This window comes from Oryctolagus cuniculus, chromosome 1 (assembly GCF_051225735.1).
Source record: "Oryctolagus cuniculus isolate XC-2025 breed Fujian yellow rabbit chromosome 1, ASM5122573v1, whole genome shotgun sequence".
NCBI lineage: Eukaryota > Metazoa > Chordata > Mammalia > Lagomorpha > Leporidae > Oryctolagus > Oryctolagus cuniculus.
This window is the reverse complement of record NC_142867.1, coordinates 7,604,117-7,630,438: the sequence shown is the minus strand read 5'-3', so window position 1 is coordinate 7,630,438 and position 26,322 is coordinate 7,604,117. Positions and strand designations below refer to the sequence as shown.

Genomic DNA, 26,322 nt, shown 5'->3' with positions numbered 1-26,322 from the left:
ACGTGCCCACCTCACCAAAAATGAAAAAGAAAACACGTGAACAAAACACCCGTGTTCGACTAATCTCAAAAACACTCACGTCAAATCACTTCCCCCTTGGAATGTCCTCCCTCCCCCACTGCCCACCCCACTTCTGTCCTGGGCATGAGCCTTGCATTCCACAAGATGAAAAAGGCTCATCCAGGGGCTGGTGCTGTGGCTTGGCAGGTAAAGCAGCCACCTGCAGTGCCGGCATCCCCTATGAACGTCGGTTCAAGTCCCACCTGCTCTACTTCCGATCCAGCTCCCTGCTAATGCACCTGAGAAAGCAGCAGGTTCTTGGGCCTTTGCTACCCATGTGGGAGATCTAGACGGAGCTCCAGACTCCTGGCTTCAGCCTGGCCCAGCCTCGGCTGTTGCGACCATTTGGGGAGTGAACCAGTAGATGGAAGATCTCCCTCTCCCTGTATTACTCTTTCAAATAAGTAAATAAATCTCTAAAGCCAGTGAGAATGGAAACATCAAATTTTCTGGCAATTCTAAGATAGAAAAGCAATAAAGAATAAAATTGATGTATAGTTTTAAAAAAAATATTTCTTGGAAAATGTGTACCTAGATTAAGGTACAGGTGGCCCTGGGCGGCGAGTCACAGCATTCCTGGAAGTCCTCCTCCCCTGGACTACACCGTGGGTTGGAAGGGGCAGGACTAAGGGGAGTGGAAGGAAGCGGGAGACGTTTTCATGCAAGACAAAGAATTCTGGAAAGGGGTCTTCATTATGGGAAAGGCTCGGGTGGAGGCTCCGGGATATTTCAGGGGGTGTTGAAGCATCGCAGACCACCGTCAACCTAAGAAACATGCAAGGCCCCTTCCTACAAAGAACGTAAAATCAAACAAGCGCGTACAAGGCCTTATTGATGGGTGGCAGAGCACCGTGCCTGGCACGTAATACGTACACAGTAGATAGCTGTCCTTGCCCTCCTGAGAGTCCACCGGTCTCTGGTCACATATATTGGATGTATTTCTGGAGGGGTAATCGGATACATTCTAGATTCTTCCGGAAGCTCACAATTCTCTTAAACAAGGTCATGGAGAGAGGAAGGCAAGGGGAGGGAAAGAGGCATGTTCTCTCTGCGAGGGTCAGGAGCCCTTCCTCTGCTCCGAGTTCCCGGCATGCTCAAGCGATCACTGCTTTGGGCCTCATGCTATCCACCACAGCTGAGATCACCGCGCCTGCAGCCTTCGCTCCTTCCATCAGTGCGTGTTCAACCTGCAATACATATCGATCGCAGAACAGTCAGAACCAACCCTAGGCGTGCACCCTCCTCCCCCACCTCAACCTCCTCATCCCCCTTCAGGGAACAGCCTGCCGAGAGTGTTTTCCTAGGGAAAAGGATCGACCATGATATTCTGTATTTCCAAAAATCCTGGAGCTGCTAAAGACCAGGAGAAGCCAGGACTGCTGGCGATGGACACCCAAGGCGCCCAGCCTCCTGGCTCCCTTGCTCCCTCAGAGCCATTCTGCCCAGAAGCAAAGGATCCCAGCATGCCACAGCATTCTACAAATGTGGGAGCCGAGAACCAGGAAGGGAAGTCTTGAGACACAGCCACACAGGGAGACGCTGTCCAGGCTACCAGCCTTGGGTCTCAGGACTCCAGGGCCTAGGCCTTTTCTGAGGGCCTCCTCTCCTGCCCTCGGTCCGTGGGGGTCTTCTCTTCACGCCCCTGGGAGCCCTCACAGCAGAGCCTGCCAAGCCCCTGGCACCGGAGCCAGAATGGAATACAGGCCAGGGGACAATGGAGAGTGCAGAGGAGGAAGATATGGACAGCAACAGCTGGGAGGTGCGCTGCCAGCGCTGGCTGATGGGTGGGAGAGCAACGGCGGAGAGACCCCCGCTGGCATTTCAGAGAACTCAGCAAACACTAGGGCAGGGGATGACATGGAAAAATTATGCTCCACCATTAATTCTTGATTTTTAATTAATGATTTATTTATTTATTTGACAGAGTTACACAGAGAGAGAAGGAGAGGCACAAAGAGAGAGGTCTCCTATACACTGGTTCACTCCCCAAATGGCCACAACAGCCGGAGCTGTGCCGATCTGAAGCCAGGAGCCAGGAGCTTCCTCCGGGTCTTCCCATGTGGGTGCAGGGGCCCCAGGACTTGGGCCATCCTCCACTGCCCTCCCAGGCCAGAGCAGAGAGCTGGATCGGAAGTGGAGCAGCCAGGACTGGAACCAGCACCCATATGGGATGCCGGCACTGCAGGCAGCGGTTTTACCTGCTATGCCACAGTGCTGGCCCCTTTTTTCATCTATTTTAAAGGAAACAATAAGACAATAACTACTTCCCCTGTTCATCTCATGGAGTCGTAGTCAAGAACCAGCTATTGGGGCACAGCTCAGCCGGGCACAGGGCTGGCAAGCGGGACACCAACCCTGGGTGTGGCCTGGTAACTGAATGCTCAAGAGAAGCTGGGAAACCAGACCCTCTCATATAAAATTTCTATATTTTCACATATTGGCACGTGATTCAAATTTGTTTACAAAATAATAATAATAATATAGTCATCATCCAAGATGTGGCCCTCAGGGTGCTATAAGCAATAAAGGGAAGTTCAGAAAGTTCGTGGAAAATAAAATGGAAAGGTCAGTTTATTTTGGTGCAGAAAAAAAACAAAAGTTGAAATTCACACACACAAGAAGAAATCCGGGGAAAATGCATCTCATGAAGAAGCTATGCACGGATTTCAAAACGTGTCGCACCGAAGTAGACTGAGCTCTTCGCTCCCTCTTGCAAAAATGTTCGGAGACACTCTCCTTTCTGGCTCCATCCACCCCACTGTGTAAAAGGTAGAAACAGGCTCAGCCATTGGGGGACCTGACCCAGGAGACCAGCTGAGTTCATGGCCAAGCTGGGGCTCCAACCAGGCGGCTAGCACAGGGCCTTTTCTCCTCCTGCCGGGGACAGGAGGCGTGGAAATCCCTCCTGAACCACAGGAAGGCCCCACAGGTGCAGCAGACTCTGGGATGGAGCCAGCATCACCGCTCTGGTCACCGAGGCAGAGACAAAGCCCCAGGAAGCCCCAGGAGAGGGCGGCCGCACCTGCTGGCTCCTGGCCACGCCGTAGCGGAGGTCGTTGACGAAGTGCTCGCAGTTGCCCTCGATCAGGCTGTACTGCACTGTCTTGTTGACCATCTGCTTCGTGCGCTGGATGATCTTGTCCACGGGCAGGGGCAGGTACGTCCTGTCCAGCTTGTTGTTGACCTTCCAGGAGCAGCCGTGCAGCACGTCCTCCAGACGACTGTATTTCACCACGGCCCGGTTGCTGAACACAGAAGTGATGCTGCCAGCCTCAAACTCCTCACCTGGAGGTCAAGGAGCAGCACAAGTTGGGGGGCTGGAAGGCCGGGGTGGGGGAGAGGTGGGGGCACTGGTGCGGTCTCAGACTTCGGGTCCGTTGCTTCCCTTGGGGGCCCCGATTTCACCGACCATTACAGGCAAAGCACAGGGAGGGGAGTCGGATCAGACACACTGCACGGCAGCCGCTTTCCTGAGAAGCCTTTGCCCTGCCCCGGCCTCCCTGCTTTCAACCTCAAAAGAGGAGTCTCTTATTGTTAACCCTGCCAGTACAGTTCAGTGTGGGCCTAGACTGGGTTTACTGGCCTAAGAACATTCTGTGCTGTGTTGGCCTGATGGAGTCCCGGAACCTGCGCCTTGTTTCCTAACCAAATGTTCAGTGAGCATCCCCTAGCCAGGGCCAGCTCCCAGGGCAGAGCTGTCATGGACAGAGTCAAGGGAACCCTGAGACACGCCTCCCTCTGTGGCCACAGTAGGGGCACAGGCAAGGACAAGCTCATGAGGCCCTGAGGCACCCACTTCCACCTGCTTCCACCCAGAACCTCTGGCCCTTATCTCTACTCAAATTCAGGGATTCAACAACTTCGAAGAAAGAAACCTTTGGGCCGGCGCCGTGGCTCACTTGGTTAATCCTCTGCCTGCGCGCCAGCATCCCATATGGGCACCGGGTTCTAGTCCCGGTTGTTCCTCTTCCAGTCCAGCTCTCTGCTGTGGCCCGGGAGGGCAGTGGAGGATGGCCCAAGTGTTTGGGCTCCTGCACCCACATGGGAGACCGGGAGGGGGCACCTGGCTCCTGGCTTCGGATCGGCGCAGCGCCGGCCGTGGTGGCCATTTGGGGGATGAACCAATGGAAGGAAGACCTTTCTCTCTGTCTCTCTCTCTCTCACTGTCTAACTCTGTCAAATAAATTTAAAAAAAAAAATCTTTGAAAGCTGCTACATTGCCCTATTCAGTCCTGGGAGGTGACAGACACTCAGAGAGGGCAAGGAACCCACCAAGGGCTGGGGGGTAGCATAGAAAACCAGCTAGACAAGAGAGCATTTTGGGTGCTCCCATCACAAAGAAATGACAGATGCTTTAAGGAATGTGGTAATTTCCCTAACTTGAGCTTGACATATTTTATACACACGTCAAAACATCACAGTGCACCCCATAAACACCTACAATTATTATGTGTCAATCAAAGACAACAGTGATTTTTCTACTTCCTACTTGTTGAATTCTTCATTTAGTGGAAGGGTAAGCTTGTGATAATAAGGAAACCGAAAGTATGCCATTATAAAAATTTTAAAAAATAAGGAAAGGAGGGTGGGAAGAATGAGGGAGGAAGGAAGGTACAGTGGGAAGTATTATTACACTCTTAAAACTGTATATAAGAAATAGATGAAGTGTTCCATTTATATGAATAAAAAAGGAAAAATAACAAAATAGTTACATAATTATATAACTATATATAATATATATTACTATATGTATAATAGTCTATAACTCTACCTGTCAAATAATTTTTTTTTAAATGTGAGTACCCTCCCCCTTTGTAAGTTGTCTGCGAGCAAGAAACCTTCCTTGTCCTTTCTTAAGCATTTGAAGAAAATCTACTGATTCTACAGAAGTTGGAGCAGGCAGCAGCAGAGACAGCAGAACCCCGTTGTTCGAGAAAGACCTGATTGAGGGGTTCCCCATCCCTGGGGTTACACAAGAGGGAAGTCCCCGGAGCTGGCCTGGGAAGGACCAGGGGAAATGAATGTGTACCTTCTTCAAACACACCCCCAGGCAGCAAGGAAGGAAGGGTGTGAGGGGTGGAGGAGGGGAGAGAGGCCATGAAGAAGAGACTCCGCTCTGTGGAAAGAGCCCAGCAAGGTGAGAAACTGGGACTAGGGCACAGAAAGGAGAGATGCAAGCAAGTTGTGGTCAAAGGGTTTTCCCTGGCACAGCATCGCATGCAGAGGATACACAAATCAAAAGCATCGCAAGTGTGTCATGGAGCCACCCCCAGCCCTGCCTCCTCTTCAGGTCCCATCTCCTGAGGCAGCCAGTGTGACCACTGGTCCTTCCCATCCTGTTGTGGTCTTCCTCTGTTACTGCCACCTCCCCCCGTCAAGCTCCACTACAACTCAGTGAACCACAAGTTCAATGTCAGCCTTGTGTCCACGCTGCCTTGAGCACTGCAGGCCACGTAGAGGGAAGTGGCCTGGAACAGGCTGGAACAGCAGGAGACAGGCGAGGAGAAAGGTGCCGGAGGTGATCGGGAAGCTGGGAGCAGCACTGGCGGACAACAGGAAGCAAGTGCCACGTGGGCACTTGCACCCTTCCCAGGCCACCCCCCGAAACTGGAGGAGGAGGCTGACCTGTTACCAACACACACTGGAGGCCCTCGGTCTTCAATGTGTATTTTCAAAGACAGGATGTCATGGGAGGCCAGGGCACCTTGGGACACTCCTTAGTGACTCATGTCATTTGTAGGGCTGACAGGGGGCAAGCTCTGTCACACAGTTAATTTAAAAAAAAAAAAAAAAAAAAAAAAAAAAAAAAAAAAAAAGGACCCAGGAATGCTTCAGGTGTTTTGTTGCTACCAAAAGCAGCCGGCAAGGGGAACACAGGCATTGACTGCCCTGCCCACTTCGATACCAGTATTTCAATAGAGTATCCACCCTTACTCGGTGGGGCCAGATGGACCACACAGTCATTCTCCACGTAGATGGCCCAGTGCTCGTAGCCAATTCGGAAAATCTCAATCAGGTCTCCAGGTCTGGGTCTTGCTTTGCCCTACAATAGGGGGAAAAAATACAAACACAGATGAAATTGCCACCTGCCCGGGGAACTCTTGAAACCCTGTTTGCGGACCAGCTACAGCTCAACCCCGAAGATCCCTTCACCGTGGTTTGTCGCTGGAGAAAGCTCTCATCACACAGAGACCCAAAGGACTCCCCACCTCCTGTGCCACCCCCACTACCACAGCTACCAGGGCCATCAGGGCCAGGTTCAGGTATGCGGCCTCTCAGCTGGGAATGCACCTGCAACAGACGCCTGTGAAGACGTCCAGCACTTCCAGTAGAGGGCGCTAGATGGGCACGGCAGGAGGAAGGGTTCCCGAGCAGCTTCTGCCTGGCAGTGGGCAGGATGCCTGTCAGTAGCGTAGGGTAAGAACACCTGGCAGAGCTGCCTCGGCCCCAGCGACCTTGCAGCCGTGGCCTGGCCATCTCTAGGGCCCACCTACCAAGGAAACCAACGCCCAACACCCTGCTGCCCTTGCTGGAACCCTAGTTCCCTCTGTAGCTCCCCCGCCTATAGCCTGAGGGGACTCTATCCATCCTCTGTCCACCCACCCCACTCACTGCTGGTGGTCACTCTAGTCCTGCTTCCCAGGATACAGACCGGCTCCAGCCCGGCCAAACCAGTGAAGCTCACCCGTCAACCAGGCGGCTGAACCACACTTCCCCAGTGAGGTCTGGTCCCTTACAAGCATGGCCTCTAACCATAACTTATGGTCACTCTTCTACCACCCGTTAGTAATTCTGCAGGGTTTCTGTAGGTGACCCATTTCAGGGTGAGAAGCTTTCTTAGATTCATAGTGTAAAACAAGTTTTAGGCCAGCTCTGCAGCTCACTAGGCTAATCCTCCGCCTGCGGCGCCGGCACCCCGGGGTTCTAGTCCTGGTCGGGGCGCCGGATTCTGCCCCAGTTGCTCCTCTTCCAGTCCAGCTCTCTGCTGTGGCCCGGGAAGGCAGTGGAGGATGGCCGGCCCAAGTGCTTGGGCCCTGCACCAGCATGGGAGACCAGGAGGAAGCCTGGTTCCTGGCTTTGGATCAGTGCAGCACACCGGCCGTAGTGGCCATTTGAGGGGTGAACCAATGTCTCTCTCTCTCACTAACTCTGCCTGTCAAAAAAAAAAAAAAAAAGTTTTATCCCAAGTGGCAGTTAGATTCTGTCAGATGCTTTTCTAGGGATACTGAAACAGTCATATGGTTTTTGTTCTCTACTAACATTATATTCACTGATTTAAGAGTGTTACATCAAACTTGCATTTCTGGGATAAATCCCAAATCATTGTGTTTAAAACCTTTTCTATGTTGCCAGATTCAATTTGCTGGTATTTTTCCAAGGATTTTCACATAAATATTCATAAGTTTTCTTTTCGGCTTGGATGATCTCTATTGATCCAGCTTCAAGTTGCTGATTTTTCTTTTTGGCAGTTCAAAATTGCTTTTGAAGCTGAAAATAGATCTACCGTCTGACCCAGCCTTCCCACACCTGCAAATTTACTCAAGGGAAGTGAAATCAGCATATGAAAGAGTGACCTGCACCCCCATGTTTATTGCAGCTCAATTCACAATCCTTAGATAAGGAATCAACCCAGATGCCCATCAACCTAGGACTAGATAAAGAGACTGTGGTATATATACAATATGGAATATTATTCATTTGTAAAACGAATGAAATCCTGTCTTTTGCAACAAAATGGATACAACTGGAAACCATTTTACTTAGTGAAATAAGCCAGTCCTAAAAAGACAAATACCACGTTCTCCTTCATCTGTGGTAACTAATCGAGTTCAAAAAAGATGTAGAATTATTTGCATTGCAATGTGCATAGATTTATTCCTGCATATCAACTGTTGACAGGAAATGGCTTAAAGTCTAAGTGAACGTAACTATTCCCTAGTAACCATACAGCAAATATTTAGAGGTTACACTGTCATTGGTTCTATTTCATTGAAAGGAATTATGAACAACTAATTGACAAAAAAAAAAAAAAAACCTGTATATATATGTGTGAAATGGTCATTTTTCCATCCCATTACTGTTTATCGCTGTTGTCTTTATTCCTACTAAACTCGGGCATTTTTGCTTTTTACTTGTTAAACTTCTTATTTGGTGAAGTATTAATCCTTATTACTGTAATATATATTAAAAATTAGTTATCTCAAAAGCTAAAAAGAAGAAAGAAAAGTGGAAGGAGGGAGGGAGGAGGGGAGTATCATTACATTCTTTGACTTGTATCTCTATCATGTTGAACCTGGTAAAAAATAATCAAAATGAAAATTTTTAAAAATCGCTTCTCAGTCTTTTGACTAAGATCAATTGTAAAATTAAAATAGAAAATTTTAAAAATGGTTTTGAGCCCCTCTAGTGAATTTATTTCACCATTGTACTATTCAGTCCCAGGATGTACCCTGTTGCTTTTTATAATTTCTGCCTCCTTATGGATATTACCTATATGTTCAGTCATTTTCATCCCACTTTCCTCTTATTCTTTCAACATGACTTCATTTACTTCTTTAAACGTGTTCATAATAGCTGGTAAGAAATACAAAGGTTACTTCAAGTTCTGAAAAAATGGAATTAAAAGGTAAGCTAATTTTGATGCAAAAAAAATAAAAATCCATACAGTTTTTCACAATATGCATTTTCTTGAACTTTTTAAAGATCCTTCATATGGATACATTTCCATTTTTGCACCAAAATAGAGTTGTCTTTTATTTTCAATTTCCATAAACTCGTGAGACAGAAAACAGTGACCCGCACACAAGAAGAAAACCATAGAGCAAATAGAGACTGTTTCCTAGTGGCTCCAGATACTGCCCACTCGATTCCTGATTCCAGTTTCCTGCTGGTGCAGATCCAGTAACGGGGTTCCGGCTGCCCACGTGGGACACTGAACACAAAATTGTGTTCACAGCTCCTGGCTCCACGCCCAAGCCAACAAGGGCACTTCTCGGCACTGGGGCATGAGCCAGCACGCCCATCTTTCTGCTTCAAACTTTTGTTTTAAAAAGGGAAAAGTGCAATAGCAAGCAAGTTCCCACTAGAGGGCCCCCCAAACTAGGCGTCTCACTCGGAAGGCAGAACTACCGCCTAGGAGACTGCAAACGGGACTTCATTTTCCTTCCTCCTAGGACCAGGCACAGAGATGCAGAAACGCCTCTCCCTAGAACCTGGGAGGTGGCTGTACACTGGGCTTTCTACTAGCGTTGTGCATGAGGGCCACGGGCTGTGAGAACACACTTGAAGGTCGGCACAGATCAGAAAGGATGAGAGTGGTGACCGGGTCCTGCAAGACCAGGAAGAACAGGGGACAGGAGAAGGCAAGAGAGCCAGCGGCGAGGAGAGAGGAGCTCTTTCTCTACTCTGATTAAAAAGGAACGATGAGCCAATCAAGGGCTTCCCTGTGTGGTTCAGCTCCTCCTAAGAATCCACTGTTTCACACAGTGCCCGTGTTGATCAATGGCAAGGGGAGGAGAAAGCAGCGTCCCAGATGTCCACAAAGAAGTCTGATCTGCAAACGCTTTGAAATTCACTGTTCAAAGTTCACTCGGGTCCAGCCTCCGCGTGTGCCGACACAGGTGGACGCTTAAATCACCTTTCAGTTTCAGTTTAGGTGGACACACAGGTATACAGTTTAGGTATACACACAGATCTTTGGCTCACAAACTTTCTAATTATCTTTGCCTTCTGCACACAGGTGAACTAGAGGAAGCAACCTCATGGAGTCGAATGTCTTCCCACGCACACACACTGAGCCAAGGCCACGTCTGTTGTTAGCGTATTCGTGACACACGAAAGCCTGCAGGCCCGTTCTCACGGATGCAGTGGCCTGAGTGCTGACCATGCAAGGCCTGTGGACAAAAGATGAACAATAAATGTAGGGGGGCCGGTGCTGTGCTGCAGCGGGTTAATGCCCTGGCATCCCATATGGGTGCCGGTTCAAGATCTGGCTGCTCCACTTCCGATCCAGCTCTCTGTTATGGCCTGGGAAAGCAGTAGAAGATGGCCCAAGTACTTGGGCCCCTGCACCCATGTGGGAGACCCAGAAGAAGCTCCTGGCTCTTGGCTTCGCATCGGCACAGCTCCAGCCATTGTGGCCAGCTGGGGAGTGAACCAGCAGATGGAAGACCTCTCTCTCTCTCTCTCTCTCTCTCTCTCTCTCTCTCTGCTTCTCCTCTCTGTGTAACTCTGTCTTTCAAATAAATAAATAAATATTTAAAATAATAATAATAAATGTAGGGCCAGAGTTCAAGTCAATCAAACTGGCACAATCAGGTTGGAGCGGCGGTAGAGATGGAAGTGGAGGAAACAGAAGCCTGGGCAGATAGCTTAAAGTTTTAAGTGGGGCCGGCGCTGTGGTGCAGTGGGTTAACACCCTGGCCTGCAGGGCTGGCATCCCATATGGGCGCTGGTTCAAGTCCTGGCTGCTCCACTTCTGATCCAGCTCTCCGCTGTGGCCTAGGAAAGCAATAGAAGATGGCCCAAGTCCTTGGGCCCCTGCACCCACGTGGGAGACCCAGAAGAAGCTCCTGGCTCCTGGCTTCAGATCAGCTCAGCTCTGGCTGTTGCAGCCATTTGGGGAATGAACCAGCGGATGGAAGACCTCTCCCACCACCACCACTCCCTGGCGCTAACTCTCTCTGTAACCCTGTCTTTCAAATAAATAAAAATAAATATTTTTTTAAAATTTTAAGAAGTTTTCTCCCTTCTTTAATACTGTCTCATCTATCGTATTGCAAGTGGCAAGGCAGAAAACTGAACAAGAGTCACACAGGCTTATCACACACCCCTACTCTCTAGCTAAACTTTCTCCTACAGTAAACTTAACTATGTTGAGTGTTGGTTCTCAGTCTTGGTGAAACACTGAAATCACCCACAGTGGTTTATACAGTTCAGGGTGAGTGTTTGGCATAAGAAGCCACTGGGATGAAGTGCCAGAGTTCTAGTCCCAGCCTCACTCCTGACCCCTGGTTCCAGTTCCAGTTGCTGTGCGCCTCAGGAGGCAGCAGGTGATGGTTCAACTACTCGAATGCTTACGTAGGTCCCCGCCACCCACCTGGGAGACCTAGATTGAGTTCCTGGCTCCTGGCTTCAGCCCAGGTCCGTGCCCCCAGCAGACAGAAGGGGCGGGGGAAAGAAAGATCCCTTCCTCTCTTTCAAATAAATAAATAATAAAAATACACAGTGCAGGGGCCAGTGCTGTGGGGTAGTGGGTAAAGCCGCTGCATGCAGTACCGGTATCCCATATGGGCGCTGATTCAAGACCCGGCTGCTCCACTTCTGATCCAGCTCTCTGCTATGGCCTGGGAAAACAGTAGAAGATGGCCCAAGTGTCCTTGGGCCCCTGCACCCACATGGGAGACCTGGAAGAAGCTCCTGGTTCCTGGCTTCAGATCAGCACAGCTCCAGCCATTACAACCATCTTAGGGAGTGAAGCAGCTAATGGAAGACCTCCCTCTCCCCCTCCCTCTCCCTCTCCCTCTCCCTCTCCCTCTCCCTCTCCCTCTCCCTCTCCCTCTCCCTCTCCCTCTCCCTCTCCCTCTCCCTCTCTCTCTCCCTCTCTCCCTATGCCTCTCCTCCTCTTTCTGTGTAACTCTGTCAAATAAATAAATTAATCTTTAAAAAATAAACAGTTCAGATCTGTCAGGGTATGGTCTGGGAGCCACATCCCCCAGGTGAGTCTGAAGTGCAGCCAAAGTGTCCCTGCATTGGAAGTTCTTCCAAGGCTTCCCTTTCCTTCAGCACCTCCCCAGCCGCTGGCAACCACAGGAGCCTGTCTCTGCCCTCCAGAGAAGCCCCCGATCCCTTCAATGCTCTTGTCTCCAATTCCAAGCTACGATTCTCCCACCGTTTTCCTCCATTGGAACAAGCAGCTGCTCCACAGCCCTCTGCCCACCTGCCATTGATTTCCTCTGCGCAGGCAACAAACCCACTCTGGCCCTTCTCCCAAAAACAGACACTCTTGGTTTTCCCAGGGCCCCCTGGCTAAGCATGGTGTCTGGAAGTATCGTCAACCTGACAGGTGCGGTGCTGGGAAGTGCGGGGAGTGGCGTGTGGCCAGGAGGCAGGAGCAGGACCACAAAGTAAGTGGTTTCTAGGAACTCCCAGGAGAAGAAAACAAATCAAGCCCTTAGATTGCTTCTAGAACACGCTGACTCTTGGGTCTAGCTTAACCAGGCACTGGAGTGGAAGCCCGGAGTGGAAGAAAATCATCGGCTGGGAGCCTCGCTTTCAGCTCTGACCCCAACCCAGATGGCAGCTCAGAAATGAAAGTGAGCGCCTCGAATGCGGACAGGACACAACGGAGAGAGTGTGCTTCATGGTCAGCCTACCTTATCCTCAGCTCCACTCTCCACGAGCATCATGATGACATCCCACACTACCCCACTCCGTCCTGCCCAGGACACGAAACATCCCTGGATGCAGCGTATCCACGCAGTAAATGCTACCCACCTGTTAATCACAGTGTATACAGGGTTTGACACTATCTGCATGTTCAGACATCCACTGAGGGGAGCTGGAGCCATGTTGCTTATCACATTATCAAATAAGTTCTCATCTTCTTCCTATTTCCCCAAATAGTCCTTGAGGGCAAGGACAGGAATGTTTCTCCAGACCTTTGCTGGATTAAAAAAAAAAAAGCAAAACTGCTATGTACTCCTGTTGAGTAAAATCCTGTTCAACCCTTACTCCCTATTTGCTAATGCCTTGTGCTTACATGAGTAGAGCCGCCAAATGAAATTCCAGAGCTGAACCTTAAACACAAGTCATCATCAAGTTTGTGGGTTTGTTTTTTTTTTTTTTTTGCGTGTGTTTTTTTTACAGGCAGAGTGGACAGTGAGAGAGAGAGACAGAGAGAAAGGTCTTCCTTTTTGCCGTTGGTTCACCCTCCAATGGCCGCTGCGGCCGGTGCACCGTGCTGATCCCAAGGCAGGAGCCGGTGCCTATCCTGGTCTCCCATGGGGTGCAGGGCCCAAGCACTTGGGCCATCCTCCACTGCACTCCCGGGCCACAGCAGAGAGCTGGCCTGGAAGAGGGGCAACCGGGACAGAATCCGGCGCCCCGACCGGGACTAGAACCCGGTGTGCCGGCACCGCTAGGCGGAGGATTAGCCTAGTGAGCCGCGGTGCCGGCCTGTCATCAAGTTTTTAAAAGGAGGCTCATGAAGTGTGGAGGGCAGTGGCCACCTTGCACGCGCATGGGCAGGAAGAACTTTCTGTGTCATCAGGCCTGGGAAGAAGCTGACCCCATGCGGTGTTGTTACATGAAAACATTTACGGGGATATTGACCTTGCTATCTTGGGCAATACACAGACTTCATGAATATTCACAATGGTTCTGTTCTTAATATAAATCAGGCCTTGAAAGTATAATTTGAACACATGCTCCTGAAAGGGTCTGGAAATTGCCATAGTGTCCTGAGAAAATGCCCTTCCAGGAGCATCTGCAATTGTTGGTAATTCGTCAATCTGGGAATAATGCTGTAATCACTGACGTCTCTATAATCCTGAACAATGCAGTTAATCTGCAGGAGCAATTGGCACTTTTCTCCCCATCATTTAATGAGAAGCAGAAATCTAGGACTCTTAGAATTATTATACTGAAGAGACCAAGAGTCTCGCCCTATTCCAGTAAAGACAGTGCACAGAGCCATGGCGACTCCAGCACAGCTGTGGTAGTCCTATTCTCTGGCAGATTCTGAGCACCCAGAACCACAACGTTTTAAGATTCATTTTTATTTATTTGAAAGGCAGAGTTACAGGGGTGGGGAGGTACACAGAGAGAGATCCTCCATCTGCTGGACCACTCCCCAAATGGCCACAGCCGCTGGAGCTGGGCCAATCCAAAGCCAAGAGCCAGGAGCTTCTTCCAGGTCTCCCATGTGGGTACAGGGGCCCAAGCACTTGGGCCATCCTCTACTGCTTTCCCAGGCCATTAGCAGGGAGCTGGGAAGTGGAGCAGCCGGGACTCGAACCTGCACCCCTGTGGGATGACAGCGTCACAGGCGGTGGCTTTACCTGCTATACCTCAGCTCTGCCCTGAGAGTCATACCATTTTCAAAGCACTTCTAGCGAGGCAGGCACTGTGGTTCAGTGGGTTAAGGCATCACCTGTGACGCTGGCATTCCAGGTTGAGCCCTGCCCCTCTGCTTTCAACCCAGCTCTCTGCTAATGCCCCTGCTTGGGCAGCAGACGATGGACCAAGTGCTTGGGCCCCTTCTACCAACTGTGAGACCCAGCAGGAGCTCCAGGCACCTGGCTTCAGCTGGGTTCAGCCTTGGCTGGTGCTGCCATCTGGAGAATGAACCAGTGGATGGAAGCTTTCTGCATCCGTCTCTCCCTCCCTGCCTTTCAAATAAATAAATAAATCTTTCCAAAATTAAAAAAAGCACTGCTAGAGGATCCCAAAACAAACATTAGGCCCAACCTCCAATTTTTCCTATAATTTCAAATCTCTTAAAAGACAACTAAGTGACCGAATACAGCCAAGAGGATTGAAAACTCATAACCCACTAAAATAAAAATAAAATAATGAAAATGTACAATATAACCCACTTAGGACTCGTGCATAAACGTTCATAGCAGCATCATTCCTAATTGTCAAAAAGGTGGTAAAAACAACCCAGATGCCCGTCCACTGAAGAATGGATAAAACAAACATGGTCTATCTATACAATGGCATATTGTTTGCCGATAAAAATAAATGAAGTACTGATACACACTGCAGCACAGCCGAGCCCTGTCATCATCAGGCTACAGGAAAGAAGCCAGGCTCAAAAGACCACAGGTTGCAGGAGTCCATTTACCTGAAAAGTCCCGGGCAGGAGTATTCATACAGAAAGTAGGTGAGCGCATTCCGGGAACTGGGTGCAAGAAAGAGTGAAGTAACTACTAACAGAGTTTCTTTGTAGGGTGGTGAAAGGTTCCTAAAATTAGATGGTGATGGCCAGCGCCGCGGCTCACTTGGCTAATCCTCCGCCTGCGGCGCCAGCACCCCAGGTTCTAGTCCCAGTCGGGGCACTGGATTCTGTCCCGGTTGCCCCTCTTCCAGGCCAGCTCTCTGCTGTGGCCCGGGAAGGCAGTGGAGGATGGCCCAAGTGCTTGGGCCCTGCACCCGCATGGGAGACCAGGAGAAAACACCTGGCTCCTGGCTTCAGATCGGCGCAGCACCGGCCATTGCGGCCATTTGGGGGGTGAACCAATGGAAAGGAAGACCTTTCTGTCTCTCTCTCTCACTGTCTAGCTCTGCCTTTCAAAAAAAAAATAGATAATGATGACCCTTGCACAGCCTGTAAATATACTGAAAGCTGCCACGTGGAATGCTTCCAAGGGATGAATTTTATGTGTGTGAATCATAACTCATTAAAGTATTTTTAAACTGTTTAAACAAAAATAACAATGTGTAGCAGATGTGTACATACACAGCAACAATACAATGAAGTCAGATATGGAGAAGTGGAGGTGTACTTACTATTACAAGATTCTTATGCTTTATAAAAGTGGCATAATATCCCTGGAGGACAGCCTGTAATCAGTTTAAAATGTACAGTATAAGGACAGACATCTGACCCGATGGCTAGGACACTGCTTGGGATGCCACAGCCAACATCTGAGTGCCTGGGGTGGTGTCCCAGGTCCACTTCCCATTCCAACTTCCTGCTAATGCACACCCTGGGAAGCAGCGGTGCTGCCTCAAGCAATAGGGTTCCCACCACCCCTGTGGGAGACCTGACTGAGTCTGCAGCTCCTGGCCCAACCCAGCCCTGACTGTTGCAGGTATTTGGGAAGAGAATCAGCAAATGAGAGTTCTCTCTCCCTGTCCCTCTCTTTCTCTCTCTGTCTTGCTACCTCTCAACTTTCAAAAAACAAAAAAAGAAAAGTTCATATGAAATGGAATTAAAGGATAAGATTATTTCTAAAATAATAAAAACTAAAATAATGAAAGTGTACAATATAAAATTCCTAACAAGGATTAAAATACAATAAGCCACAAATACAGTAAAACAATATTATAAAAACTATTCGATCTGATAGAAGTCAGGAAAGAGAGGAAAAAGCAAACAAAGAACAATAAAATTGAAAATAAAGAGTGAAATGACAGAGTTAAATCTAACCCTGTCAGTAATGACATTGAAGTACATGGATTAAATACCCCAATTAAAAGGCAGAAACGGATTAGATTTAAAAATCAAAACCCAATTCTATGCTACTGAGAAAAAGCACATTTTATATAAATGCATAAGTAAGATAAAATAAAAAGAAAGGAAAAATCATATACTACACTAACACTAATTGAAAAAAGGCAGAGTATGTTAATATCAGGCCAAGCAGATTTCAAAGCAATGAATACTACCAAAGATAAAGAAGATAATTTTGCAATGAAAAGGAATAAGTTGATCAAGAATAAGAATATTGAATGTTTACATATTTAATGTGAGAATAAATAGATAAAATTGCAAGGAGAAATGAATGAACCCACAATTACAGTCAGAAATTTTAGTACTCTTCTATATAAATGGACTCAGAAAGTTCATGGAAAATGAAATTAAAAGATGGTTATTTTGGTGCAAAAAAAATTGAAATCCTTGCATAGTTTTTTTTAAAGTTTTATTTATTGTGGACAGCACTGTGGCACAGCAGGTTAACGCCCTGGCCTGAAGCACCGGCATCCCATATGGACACTGCTTTTAGTCCCAGCCGTTCCACTTCCCATCCAGCTCTCTGCTATGGCCTGGGAAAGCAGGAGAAGATGGCCCAAGTCTTGGGCCTCTGCACGTGGAAGAAGCTCCTTGCTCCTGGCTTCGGATCAGCACAGTTCCAGCCGTTGCGGCCAATTGGAGAGTGAACCAGTGGATGGAAGACCTCTCTCTCTCTCTCTGCCTCTCCTCTCTGTGTAACTCTGACTTTCAAGTAAATAAATATTTTTTAAAAGATGAAGTTTTATTTATTTATTTGAAAAGCAAAGTTACAGAGAGGCAGAGGCAGAGAGAAAGAGGATGTTCCATCTGCTGGTTCACTCCCCCAAATGGCCGCAACAGCCAGGGTGAGCTGATCTGAAGCCAGGTGCTAGGAGCTTCCTTTGGGTCTCCCACATGGGTGCAGGGGCCCAAGGACTTGGGCCATGTTCCACTGCTTTCCTAGACCACAGCAGAAAGCTGGATGGGAAGTGGAGCCGCCGGGACTCAAGCTGTCACCCATATGGAATGCTGGCACCGCAGGCAGCAGCTTTACCCACTTGACCACAATACCGGCCCCACACAGCTTTTCTTAATAAGCATTTTCCATGAACTCTTTGAAGAGCCCTTGTGTAACTGATAGAAAAATATAAAAGGAAGACCTGATCAACACCATGAGTCTTGACCTACATTTCTAGAACATTCTAGGCAACAGCAGCAGAATGCACCTTCTTTCAAGAGCTAACAGAACATTAGCCTGGGGGGCTCTGTTTGCACCCATAAAACAAGTCTCATAAGTCTAAATGGATTCACGTCATTCAAAGTATATTCCTAACCACAACAGAATAAACATGAATTAACAACAGAAAGATATCTTGAAAACCTTCAAGCATTTGAAAATTAAATAACAGTGATTTCCTTTTCCATGGGTCAAAGAATAAATCAAAAGGGAACAAAAAGCATTTGGAATTAAACAAAAATGAAAACACAACGTGCCCAGATGTGTGACATGCTAAAGCACGCTTATGGGAAAGTTTACAGCAGTAGATGCCTACAACTGGAACAGAAGAAAGATCTGAAGTAACTTACCTCTACTTCCCCCTCTAGACAGGAGAAAAGTAAGTGCAGATATGGATCCAAGATAAACACATGGAAAGATGCATCATTACTCATTCCTAGGGAAATGCACTTTAAAACCACAGTGAGGGGCCAGCGCTGTGGAGTAGCAGGCAAAGCCGCGACCTGCAGTGCCGGCATCCCATGTGGGTGCTGATTCGAGTCCCGGCTGCTCCACTACCAATCCAGCTCTCTGCTATGACCTGGGAGGGCGGTAGAAGATGGCTCAAGTCCATGGGAGACCCAGAAGAGGCTCCTGGCTCCTGGCTCCTGGCTTTGGATCGGTGCAGCCATCTGGGAGGTGAACCAGCAGATGGAAGACCTTTCTCTCTCCCTCTCCCCCTCCTGCCTCGGTTTCTCTGTAACTCTGCCTTTCATATAAATAAATAAATCTTTAAAAAACACACACACTGGGGGCCGGCGCTGTGGTACAGCGGTTAACACCCTGGCCTGAAGCACTGGCATCCCATATGGGCGCCGGTTCTAGTCCCTGCTGCTCCACTTCCGATCCAGTTCTCTGCTGTGGCCTGGGAAAGCAATAGAAGATGGCCCAAGTCCTTGGGCCCCTGCACCCACGTGGGAGACCAGGAAGAAGCTCCTGGCTCCTGGCTTCAGATCAGCTCAGTTCTGGCCGTTTCAGCCATCTGGGGAGTGAACCATCAGATGCAAGACCTCTCTCTCTCTCTCTCTCTCTCTCTCTCTCTGCCTCTCCTCTCTCTGTGTAATTCTGACTTTCAGATAAATAAATAATAAATAAATCTTTGAACACACACACAGAGAGAGATGTATACACAGCTGTTAAGATTCAAGATTGATCACACCAAATGTTAATGAGATGTGGAGGAACTGGAACTCTCATATACTCCTGGTAAGAATTTAAGATGAAAGGCAGAGTGACAGGGGGGAGAGGGAGTGTGAGAGAAGGAGAGGGAGAGGGAGAGGGAGAGGGAGAGGGAGAGGGAGAGGGAGAGATAGAGATCTAGTATATGCTGGTTCACTACCCAAACGGCTGCAACAGCCAAGCCAGGCCAGAGCCAGGAGCCCCATCTGGGTCTCCCACACGGGTGGTAAGAGTCCAAGTACTGGTCAGTCGTCTGCTTCGTTCCAGGCACATAGCAGGAAGCTGGATAGGAAGTAGAGCAGCCTGGACTCTACTCAGCTACCAGATGTGTGTGTCCCAAGCAGCGGCACCAAAACGCTAGCCCCTATGCTTCGGAAAACTCTAAGTAAACAAACACCTGCCATATGATCTAGCCACTTCATTCCTAGGTATTCACCCAAAAGAAAAGAAAACAGATGCTGTATAAAGCCTTGTGCACACATGCTCACAGCAGCTTTATTCAAAACAGCCAAAGTCCAGAACACCTGGCCTGAAGCACCGTCATCCCATATGGGCGCCGGTTCTAGTCCCAGCACCTGAATGGGGAAACAACTCAAGATACAGCCCTACAATGAAACCGTATGTAGGAGTTCATTTGAATAAATCTCTAGAAGATGCAAGCTAATCTATGGAGACATGAAGCAGAGCAGCTGACGTCTGGGGATGAGGCGGAAAGAGGAAGAGACTCAAAGGGGCATAAAAGACTGTTTGCACCTAGGAGAGGTGACGGTTGTGCCATGGTGTCACTGGTGTACACCTATGTCACGATGTACCAAATTGGACATTTTAAATAGTGGAATTTACCATGTGTCAGTTATACCTTGATATGATTTAACAGTGTAACCAGCAGCCCAAACCAGTGTGGATGTTTTGAGACAGTCAAAATAAAATTTGGTATCAAGAGACATCGGCGACCTGTCCAAGACCCACCCTCCGAGCCTTCTTGGTCTACCCACCTCGGCTGCTTGCTTGGTTAACCTGCCCTCACTCTCAGCTTTGGGTGTTGGATTCAGCTCTGCTCTCTTCTGGCTCGATGTGGTCTCCACGCTGACTGCAGGCTTCTCCCTAAGTGATTTTGCAATCATAGTTAACAACACAACGCTGGTTCACAATTATTGGAAAATCGGTATCACAGATCAGAGGTTGATCTTCAGGTATCATTCCCATTTCAGACTACAGGAAATCTCACCTGTTTCTGAGAAGCCATGAGATTTCACACAAAATACTCCCTGTTTACAGGTTTTCTGATGGTTGTTTAAAGTGCTAATGACAGGGGGGTGGCATTGTGGCAAACCAGGTGAAGTCGCCACCTGCAGTGCTGGCACCCCATATGGGTGCCAGTTCCTGTCCTGGCTGTTCCACTTGCAATCCTGCTCCCTGCTGATGGGAAAGCAGCAGAGGATAGCCCCAAGAGCTTGGGCCCCGACCCCTCCAGGGAGAGTGAAGCCCCTGGCTCCTGGCTTCGGCCTGGTCACTCCAAGCTGTTGTAGCCATTTGAGGAATGAACCAACAGATGGGAGATATCTCTTTCTCTCCCTCTCCCTCTCTCTCTGTAACTCTGTCAAAATAAATTTTAAAATCTTTCCTATAAATAAAAAGAATGCTAATGATAGCAACAAATAGCTTTCATAAGGGCTTTGTTTTGCTTTCTGTGCTAACAATCTTTTTCAAATGTATCTCAGAGTGGTAGTTGTGCACAGATTTTAAAAATAAACAGTCCCTAAGTGCTTGGGGCCTCTGCCCCACTTCTTCTGCCCAGAGGCAAGCTCTCACCCCTGAGCTGTTTCTTCCAGTAACTTGAATTTGCTCCATATTTCTGAGAAATCTTGTCAAGCCCCCACTATGTAACTCAAAGGACTATGAAGGCAATCAGCACATTCCATCCCAAGGGACATACCAGACCGCGCCGACACAGAGGAGAGTGGCATATTTTGGAGCCAAAAAGTCCTGGATTTGAATCTTAGCTCTGATACTGCTGGCCAACCTTGAGCTAGTAAATAAATGTCTGAAGCTCAAATTGAGCAATTTTTTAAATAGAGACAGTAATAGGAGGGGACTTCAAAAGTTCATGGAAAACAGAACTGAAAAATAAGCTTCTTTTGGTGCAGAAAAAATTGAGATTCACACATACAAATTTGTCTTTCAGACTTGTCGAAGGTTAAACGCAAAAGCTGGTGTCCACGCCTGGTGCGGCACCAGCCCAGAAAATGGCTTTTTCTTTAACTTCCTCCACGCTTCATTTCTTCTAAAAGGGCAAGGTCTGGGAAGACGGGGAAATCCTCCTTTTCAATCCAGTCCTGCTCCAAAGCTCCAGCAACTCAGAAAGGTTCAAGAAAGTTCTTGTAAGTCAGCCATCCTGTGCTTGGGGAAAGTGCACTGAGGAAATGCGCTGGGGGCGCACACGCAGGCAGCCCCCAGCTAAAAGGATTCGATTCGCAGGGTCTGGAGCCTGGCCCCAGGCCCGCCTGCAGCCAGGGGCGCCCCCTCGCGCCCAGCCAGGAGCTGTAACCAGCTGCCCTCTGGTTAACGCCGTCTAAGTCCACCCAAAAGCCCAGTCCTGGGGAACAGACTCTTACCCCTGCTGGACTGTCGTCTCTTCCAAGGTGTCCTGCTGGGGCTGCCTGGGCAGGAGCTGGACCAACGCCTCGCATCCCACGGATTCTTCTAATTCAAGGATGGGAGGGGGGTGCTATTTAATCCTGGGCCGGGTGGGGATGAGGGAGAATCTCTAAGAGGAGAATTCCAGGGAGCACCCAGATGACCATGCAAAGCTGGAGACCCCTGCCTGGCTCCCCGGGGCGCCCTCAAGCGAGTTTCGGAGGAATGAAGGGGATTTTGTGGGGTTCGGTGCTGCAGAGGGCTCGGGTCCGCTGTCAAACTGAGACCCAGGAATTCCCTGTCGCTTCTGTCCCAAGCCCCTGCGGAGCCACAGCCGCCCTTAACCCCACCTGCCGGGGGGGGGGGGCTCCCCCACCACTGTCCCACCTCCGCCTCTGCCTGGCTCGCTTGGATTAAATTAGAAAAAAACGGCCATTCGGAAGTACTCATTCATTCCGCTTAACAGGCCTTTAACACAATAACCAAATGCCCATGAGAAAACCCAGGGGGGCTTCCAGGCCACGGCGCAGCGGCTTCATGGGGGTGCCCAGGGAGGCCCTATTCCGGGGGCGGACCTGACTGGGGCTCGGCTGAACGTCCAGGAGCAGGCTGGTGGTCATCGGGCTCCGAACTGGAGGTTCTCGAGACGGGCTTGGGGCGGGACGCTGGGACCCTGTGGAAGGGGAGCCCGTACTCGGCCCTGGCGGCGGGGCTCAGGCCCATCCCGCTGCTGCGGCCCCGCCGTGCCCCGGGCCTCGCAAAGGACGACGCGCCCGGCGAGGGGTCCGTGGGCGCGGCCCCTGGACGGCGGAGTCGCGGGCGCGGGCGCGCGGCAAACGGTGGCGGCGGCGCGCGGGCGCAGAGGTCGCGTCCCGGCTTGGCGAGGGGCGCAGATGGCGGCGCCCCAAGGCCGGGGTATCTGGTGGGGGGTAGGGGGTCTTTGATGGCCAGAGCAGGGCGAGGGGCCGTCGGAGACTCTTGGTGGGGTGTGAGGTGGCGCCGAGGCTGCAAGGTGCGGGAGCCAACGCGAGGCGCTTGAGACCACAGAGCAGGCGCGCTCCGGGGTTGAAATCCCGAGGGCTGCCGAGTGTTTTATTTAAAAATAGAAATATACCCAATGTCATCCATATAGCACCTGAGCACCTGTGGTTACGAACTGTGATGAGTAAAAATCACCGGAGCATCCCCGGACCGGGCGCTGCACCTGTGCCGCCTCCCTTACCGCCTGGGGGTAGTTACCTCTCTCCTGAAGTTTGCACCTGTCCCGTCCTTAATTTTTTTTTTAATCTTTTCTTTAAAAAAAAATGACTTCTTCGCACCTTTGATGCTTTGGGTTGTTTTTGTTTGGTTTCAGATATGTTTTGCTTATGTGAAACTGCATAAAATGGTACTAGTTTTTAAAATATGGTAATTGTGGTGTTGGTATTTATGTGCACCTCAACCCCGATCCTGATATCCTAACCCCCAAGGCGGTGGGAGGCGGGGCCGTTGTGTGATCAGGGTCAGAGGGTGGAGCCGGCATGGATGCGGATTCAGTTTCTATAATGAAATTCTAGAGAGCTGGTCGACACCCACCCACGCGCGCATACACCCACCCCTGGGAAAACATCAGTTACCATTCCGACTGGTGTTTTGCATGTAGCAACCCAAATGGACAAAGACGAATGGAGTCGTGAGGGTACTTCAAAGGGCCATGGAGGGCTGGGGTTTGGCCAAGCTCCAGGCCCAATTCCAGCATTCCCACTAATGCAGACTGGGAGGCAGAAGATGTGTTTTTTTTTAACTTTTATTTAATGAATATAAATTTCCAAAGTACAGCTTATGGATTACAATGGCTTCCCCCACCATAACTTCCCTCCCACCCGCAACCCTCCCCTTTCCCACTCCCTCTCCCCTTCCATTCACATCAAGATTCATTTTCATTTCTCTTATATACAGAAGATCAGTTTAGTATATATTAAGTAAAGATTTCAGCAGTTTGCACCCACAGAGAAACACAAAGTGAAAAATACTGTTTGACAACTAGCTATAGCATTAAATCACGATGTACAGCACATTAAGGACAGAGATCCTACATGAGGAGTAAGTGCACAGTGACTCCTGTTGTTGACTTAACAATTTGACCCTCTTATTTATGGCATCAGTAATCTCCCTAGGCTCCAGTCATGAGTTTCCAAGGCTATGGAAGCCTTTTGAGTTCACCGACTCTGATCATATTTAGACAAGGTGATAGTCAAAGTGGAAGTTCTCTCCTCCCTTCAGAGAAGGGTACCTCCTTCTCTGATGGCCTGTTCTTTCCACTGGGATCTCACACGCAGAGATCTTTCATTTAGGTCATTTTTTTTTCCCAGAGTGTCTTGGCTTTCCATGCCTGAAATACTCTCATGGGCTTTTCAGCCGGATCCACATGCCTTAAGGGCTGATTCTGAGGCCAGAGTGCTGTTTAGGACATCATCATTCTATGAGTCTGCTGTGTATCCTGCTTCCCATGTTGGATCGTTCTCTCCCTTTTTTATTCTATTGGTTAGTATTTTCAGACACTAGTCTTGTTTATGTGATCCCTTTAATTCTTAGTCCTATCATTATGATCAATTGTGAACTGAAATTGATCACTTGGACTAGTGAGATGGCATTGGTACATGCCACCTTGATGGGATTGAATTGGAATCCCCTGGTATGTTTCTAACTCTACCATTTGAGGTAAGTCATCTTAAGCATGTCCCGAATTGCACATCTCTTCCCTCTCTTATTACAACTCTTATATTTAACAGAGATCACTTTTCAGTTAAATTTCAACACTTAAGAATAACTGTGTATTAATTACAGAATTAAACCAATAGTATTAAGTAGAACGGACAAAAAAAAAATACTAAGAGGGATAACGTATTAAGTTGTTCATCAACAGTCAGGGCAAGGGCTGATCAAGTCACCGTTTCTCATAGTGTTCATTTCACTTTAACGGGTTTCCTTTTTGGTGCTCGGTTAGTTGTCACCAATCAGGGAGAACATATGATATTTGTCCCTTTGGGACTGGCTTATTTCACTCAGCATAATGTTTTCCAGATTCCTCCATTTTGTTGCAAATGACCGGATTTCATTGGTTTTGACTGCTGTATAGTATTCTATAGAGTACATGTCCCATAATTTCTTTATCCAGTCTACTGTTGATGGGCATTTAGGTTGATTGCAGGTCTTAGCTATTGTGAATTGAGCTGCAATAAACATTAAGGTGCAGACAGCTTTTTTGTTTGCCAATTTAATTTCCTTTGGGTAGATTCCAAGGAGTGGGATGGCTGGGTTGAATGGTAGAGTTATATTCAGGTTTCTGAGGAATCTCCAGACTGACTTCCATAATGACTTTACCAGTTTGCATTCCTACCAACAGTGGGTTAGTGTCCCTTTTTCCCCACATCCTCGCCAGCATCTGTTGTTGGTAGATTTCTGAATGTGAGCCATTCTCACTGGGGTGAGGTGAAACCTCATTGTGGTTTTGATTTGCATTTCCCTGATTGCTAGTGATCCTGAACATTTTTTCATGTGCCTGTTGGCCATTTGGATTTCCTCTTTTGAAGAATGTCTGTTGAGGTCATTGGCCCATCTCTTAAGTGGGTTGTTTGTTTTGTTGTTGTGGAGCTTCTTGATCTCATTGTAGATTCTGGTTATTAACCCTTCATCTGTAGCATAGTTTGCAAATATTTTTTCCCATTCTGTCAGTTGACTGGGAGGCAGAAGATGTTAGCTCAAGCAGGTTGGCTTCCTGCCACGCACGAAAGAGGTCGTGGTTGAGTTCCAGGCTCCCAGCTTCCTCCTGGCCCAGTCCAGGGCTGTTGTGGGCATTTGGGGGAATGAACCCGTGGATGACGGCTCTTGCGCCTGTGTCTGTGTCAGCCTCTCAAAATCATAAATTAAAGCATATTGAAAAAAGTTCATGGAAAATGGATTAAAAAATAATGCACATGTTTTGTAATCTTCAAGTCTTCTGCAACTTGCTTTTCTCAAAATTCTGTATGCATCTGTGTCGCTGTATAGACCTGAAATGCATTTTCACTGCTGTAAAATACCCCACGCTGTCACTGTACCACAATTTATTGATACAGTGATAAAGCCACCTGGGTTCTTCTCCAGGTTGGGATTGGAAACTATCAAAAAAACACAGTTGTGCCCTGGCCTATGGATGAGAGAGAGGCTGTAGGATTAACTGCCCAGAAGGAAGGGTATGCAAGTGTTCAGCGCTACAGTAAACACTAGCACCTTTTCCCAGCAACATCCAGGAATTCTCATTGGTTTACATGCTCACCAACAAGTCCATTTTTCCAGGTGAGTAGATGCAAAATAGTACTCACCTAAATGTTCATTTGCAACCTCCATCACTAATGTAGTTAGGACGTTGTCGCATATCAGTCATTTAGATTTCTTGTTTAAACAAAATGCTCACTCTTTTGCCCATTTGTCTTTGCAGTTTTCTTATTGGCTTATGTAGGAGCTCTCTGGGTATCTGACATTCATCTTGAGTCACGGACGTGTTTGTACCAAGTTGGCCCTCCACATCTGCAGGTTCCCATCCACAGATTCAACCAACCCCAAATAAAAAAAAAAAAAAAAAAACTTTTGGAAAAAAGAATTTACATCGAGGGCCGGTGCTGTGGCACAGCAGGTTAAGACCCAGCCTGCAGCACCCACATGCCATATGGGTACCTTTCTGAGTCCCAGCTGCTCCACTTCTGATCCAGCTCCCTGCTAATGCACCTGGGAAAGCAGAGGAGGATGACCCAAGTGCTTGAGCCCCTGCACCCACGTGGGTGACTCTGGAAGATGCTCCTGGCTTCAGCCTTGCCCAGCCCTGTTCATTGCAGCCCTCTGAGGAGTGAACCAGTAGATAGAAGATCTCTCTGTTTCTTCTCCTCTCTCTGTAACTCTGCCTTTCAAATAAATAAATAAATCTTTTAAAAAA

General features: G+C 48.5%; 1 protein-coding gene and 1 long non-coding RNA gene across 9 annotated transcripts; one reads left to right on the top strand and one right to left on the bottom strand.

Moving 5' to 3' along the window:
* Positions 1–564: 564 nt before the first annotated feature.
* On the bottom strand, positions 565–22,445 carry PLAAT5 (phospholipase A and acyltransferase 5). 7 transcript variants are annotated; one of them, XM_008274340.5, is made up of 6 exons: positions 21,947–22,235; positions 21,350–21,437; positions 19,730–19,838; positions 5,989–6,103; positions 3,083–3,345; positions 565–1,247 (listed from the first exon to the last, which is right to left on the bottom strand). In XM_008274340.5, the coding sequence occupies exons 1-6, from the start codon at positions 22,092–22,094 to the stop codon at positions 1,155–1,157; spliced, it is 816 nt and encodes a 271-aa protein (XP_008272562.1). In that variant the 5' UTR covers positions 22,095–22,235; the 3' UTR covers positions 565–1,154. The 7 variants fall into 7 exon arrangements, with proteins under 7 accessions (XP_008272562.1, XP_002721083.1, XP_089182129.1 ...); XM_002721037.6 differs by having other exon boundaries at positions 5,995–6,103; XM_089326003.1 differs by lacking the exon at positions 565–1,247 and adding an exon at positions 2,586–2,818 and having other exon boundaries at positions 21,947–22,445.
* On the top strand, positions 20,863–26,322 carry LOC149128267 (uncharacterized). Of its 2 annotated transcripts, XR_016229178.1 has the most exons (3): positions 20,927–21,115; positions 25,497–25,688; positions 25,831–25,971. It is a non-coding gene; the product is annotated as an uncharacterized LOC149128267 (long non-coding RNA). The 2 variants fall into 2 exon arrangements; XR_016229177.1 differs by lacking the exon at positions 25,497–25,688 and having other exon boundaries at positions 20,863–21,115; positions 25,831–26,322.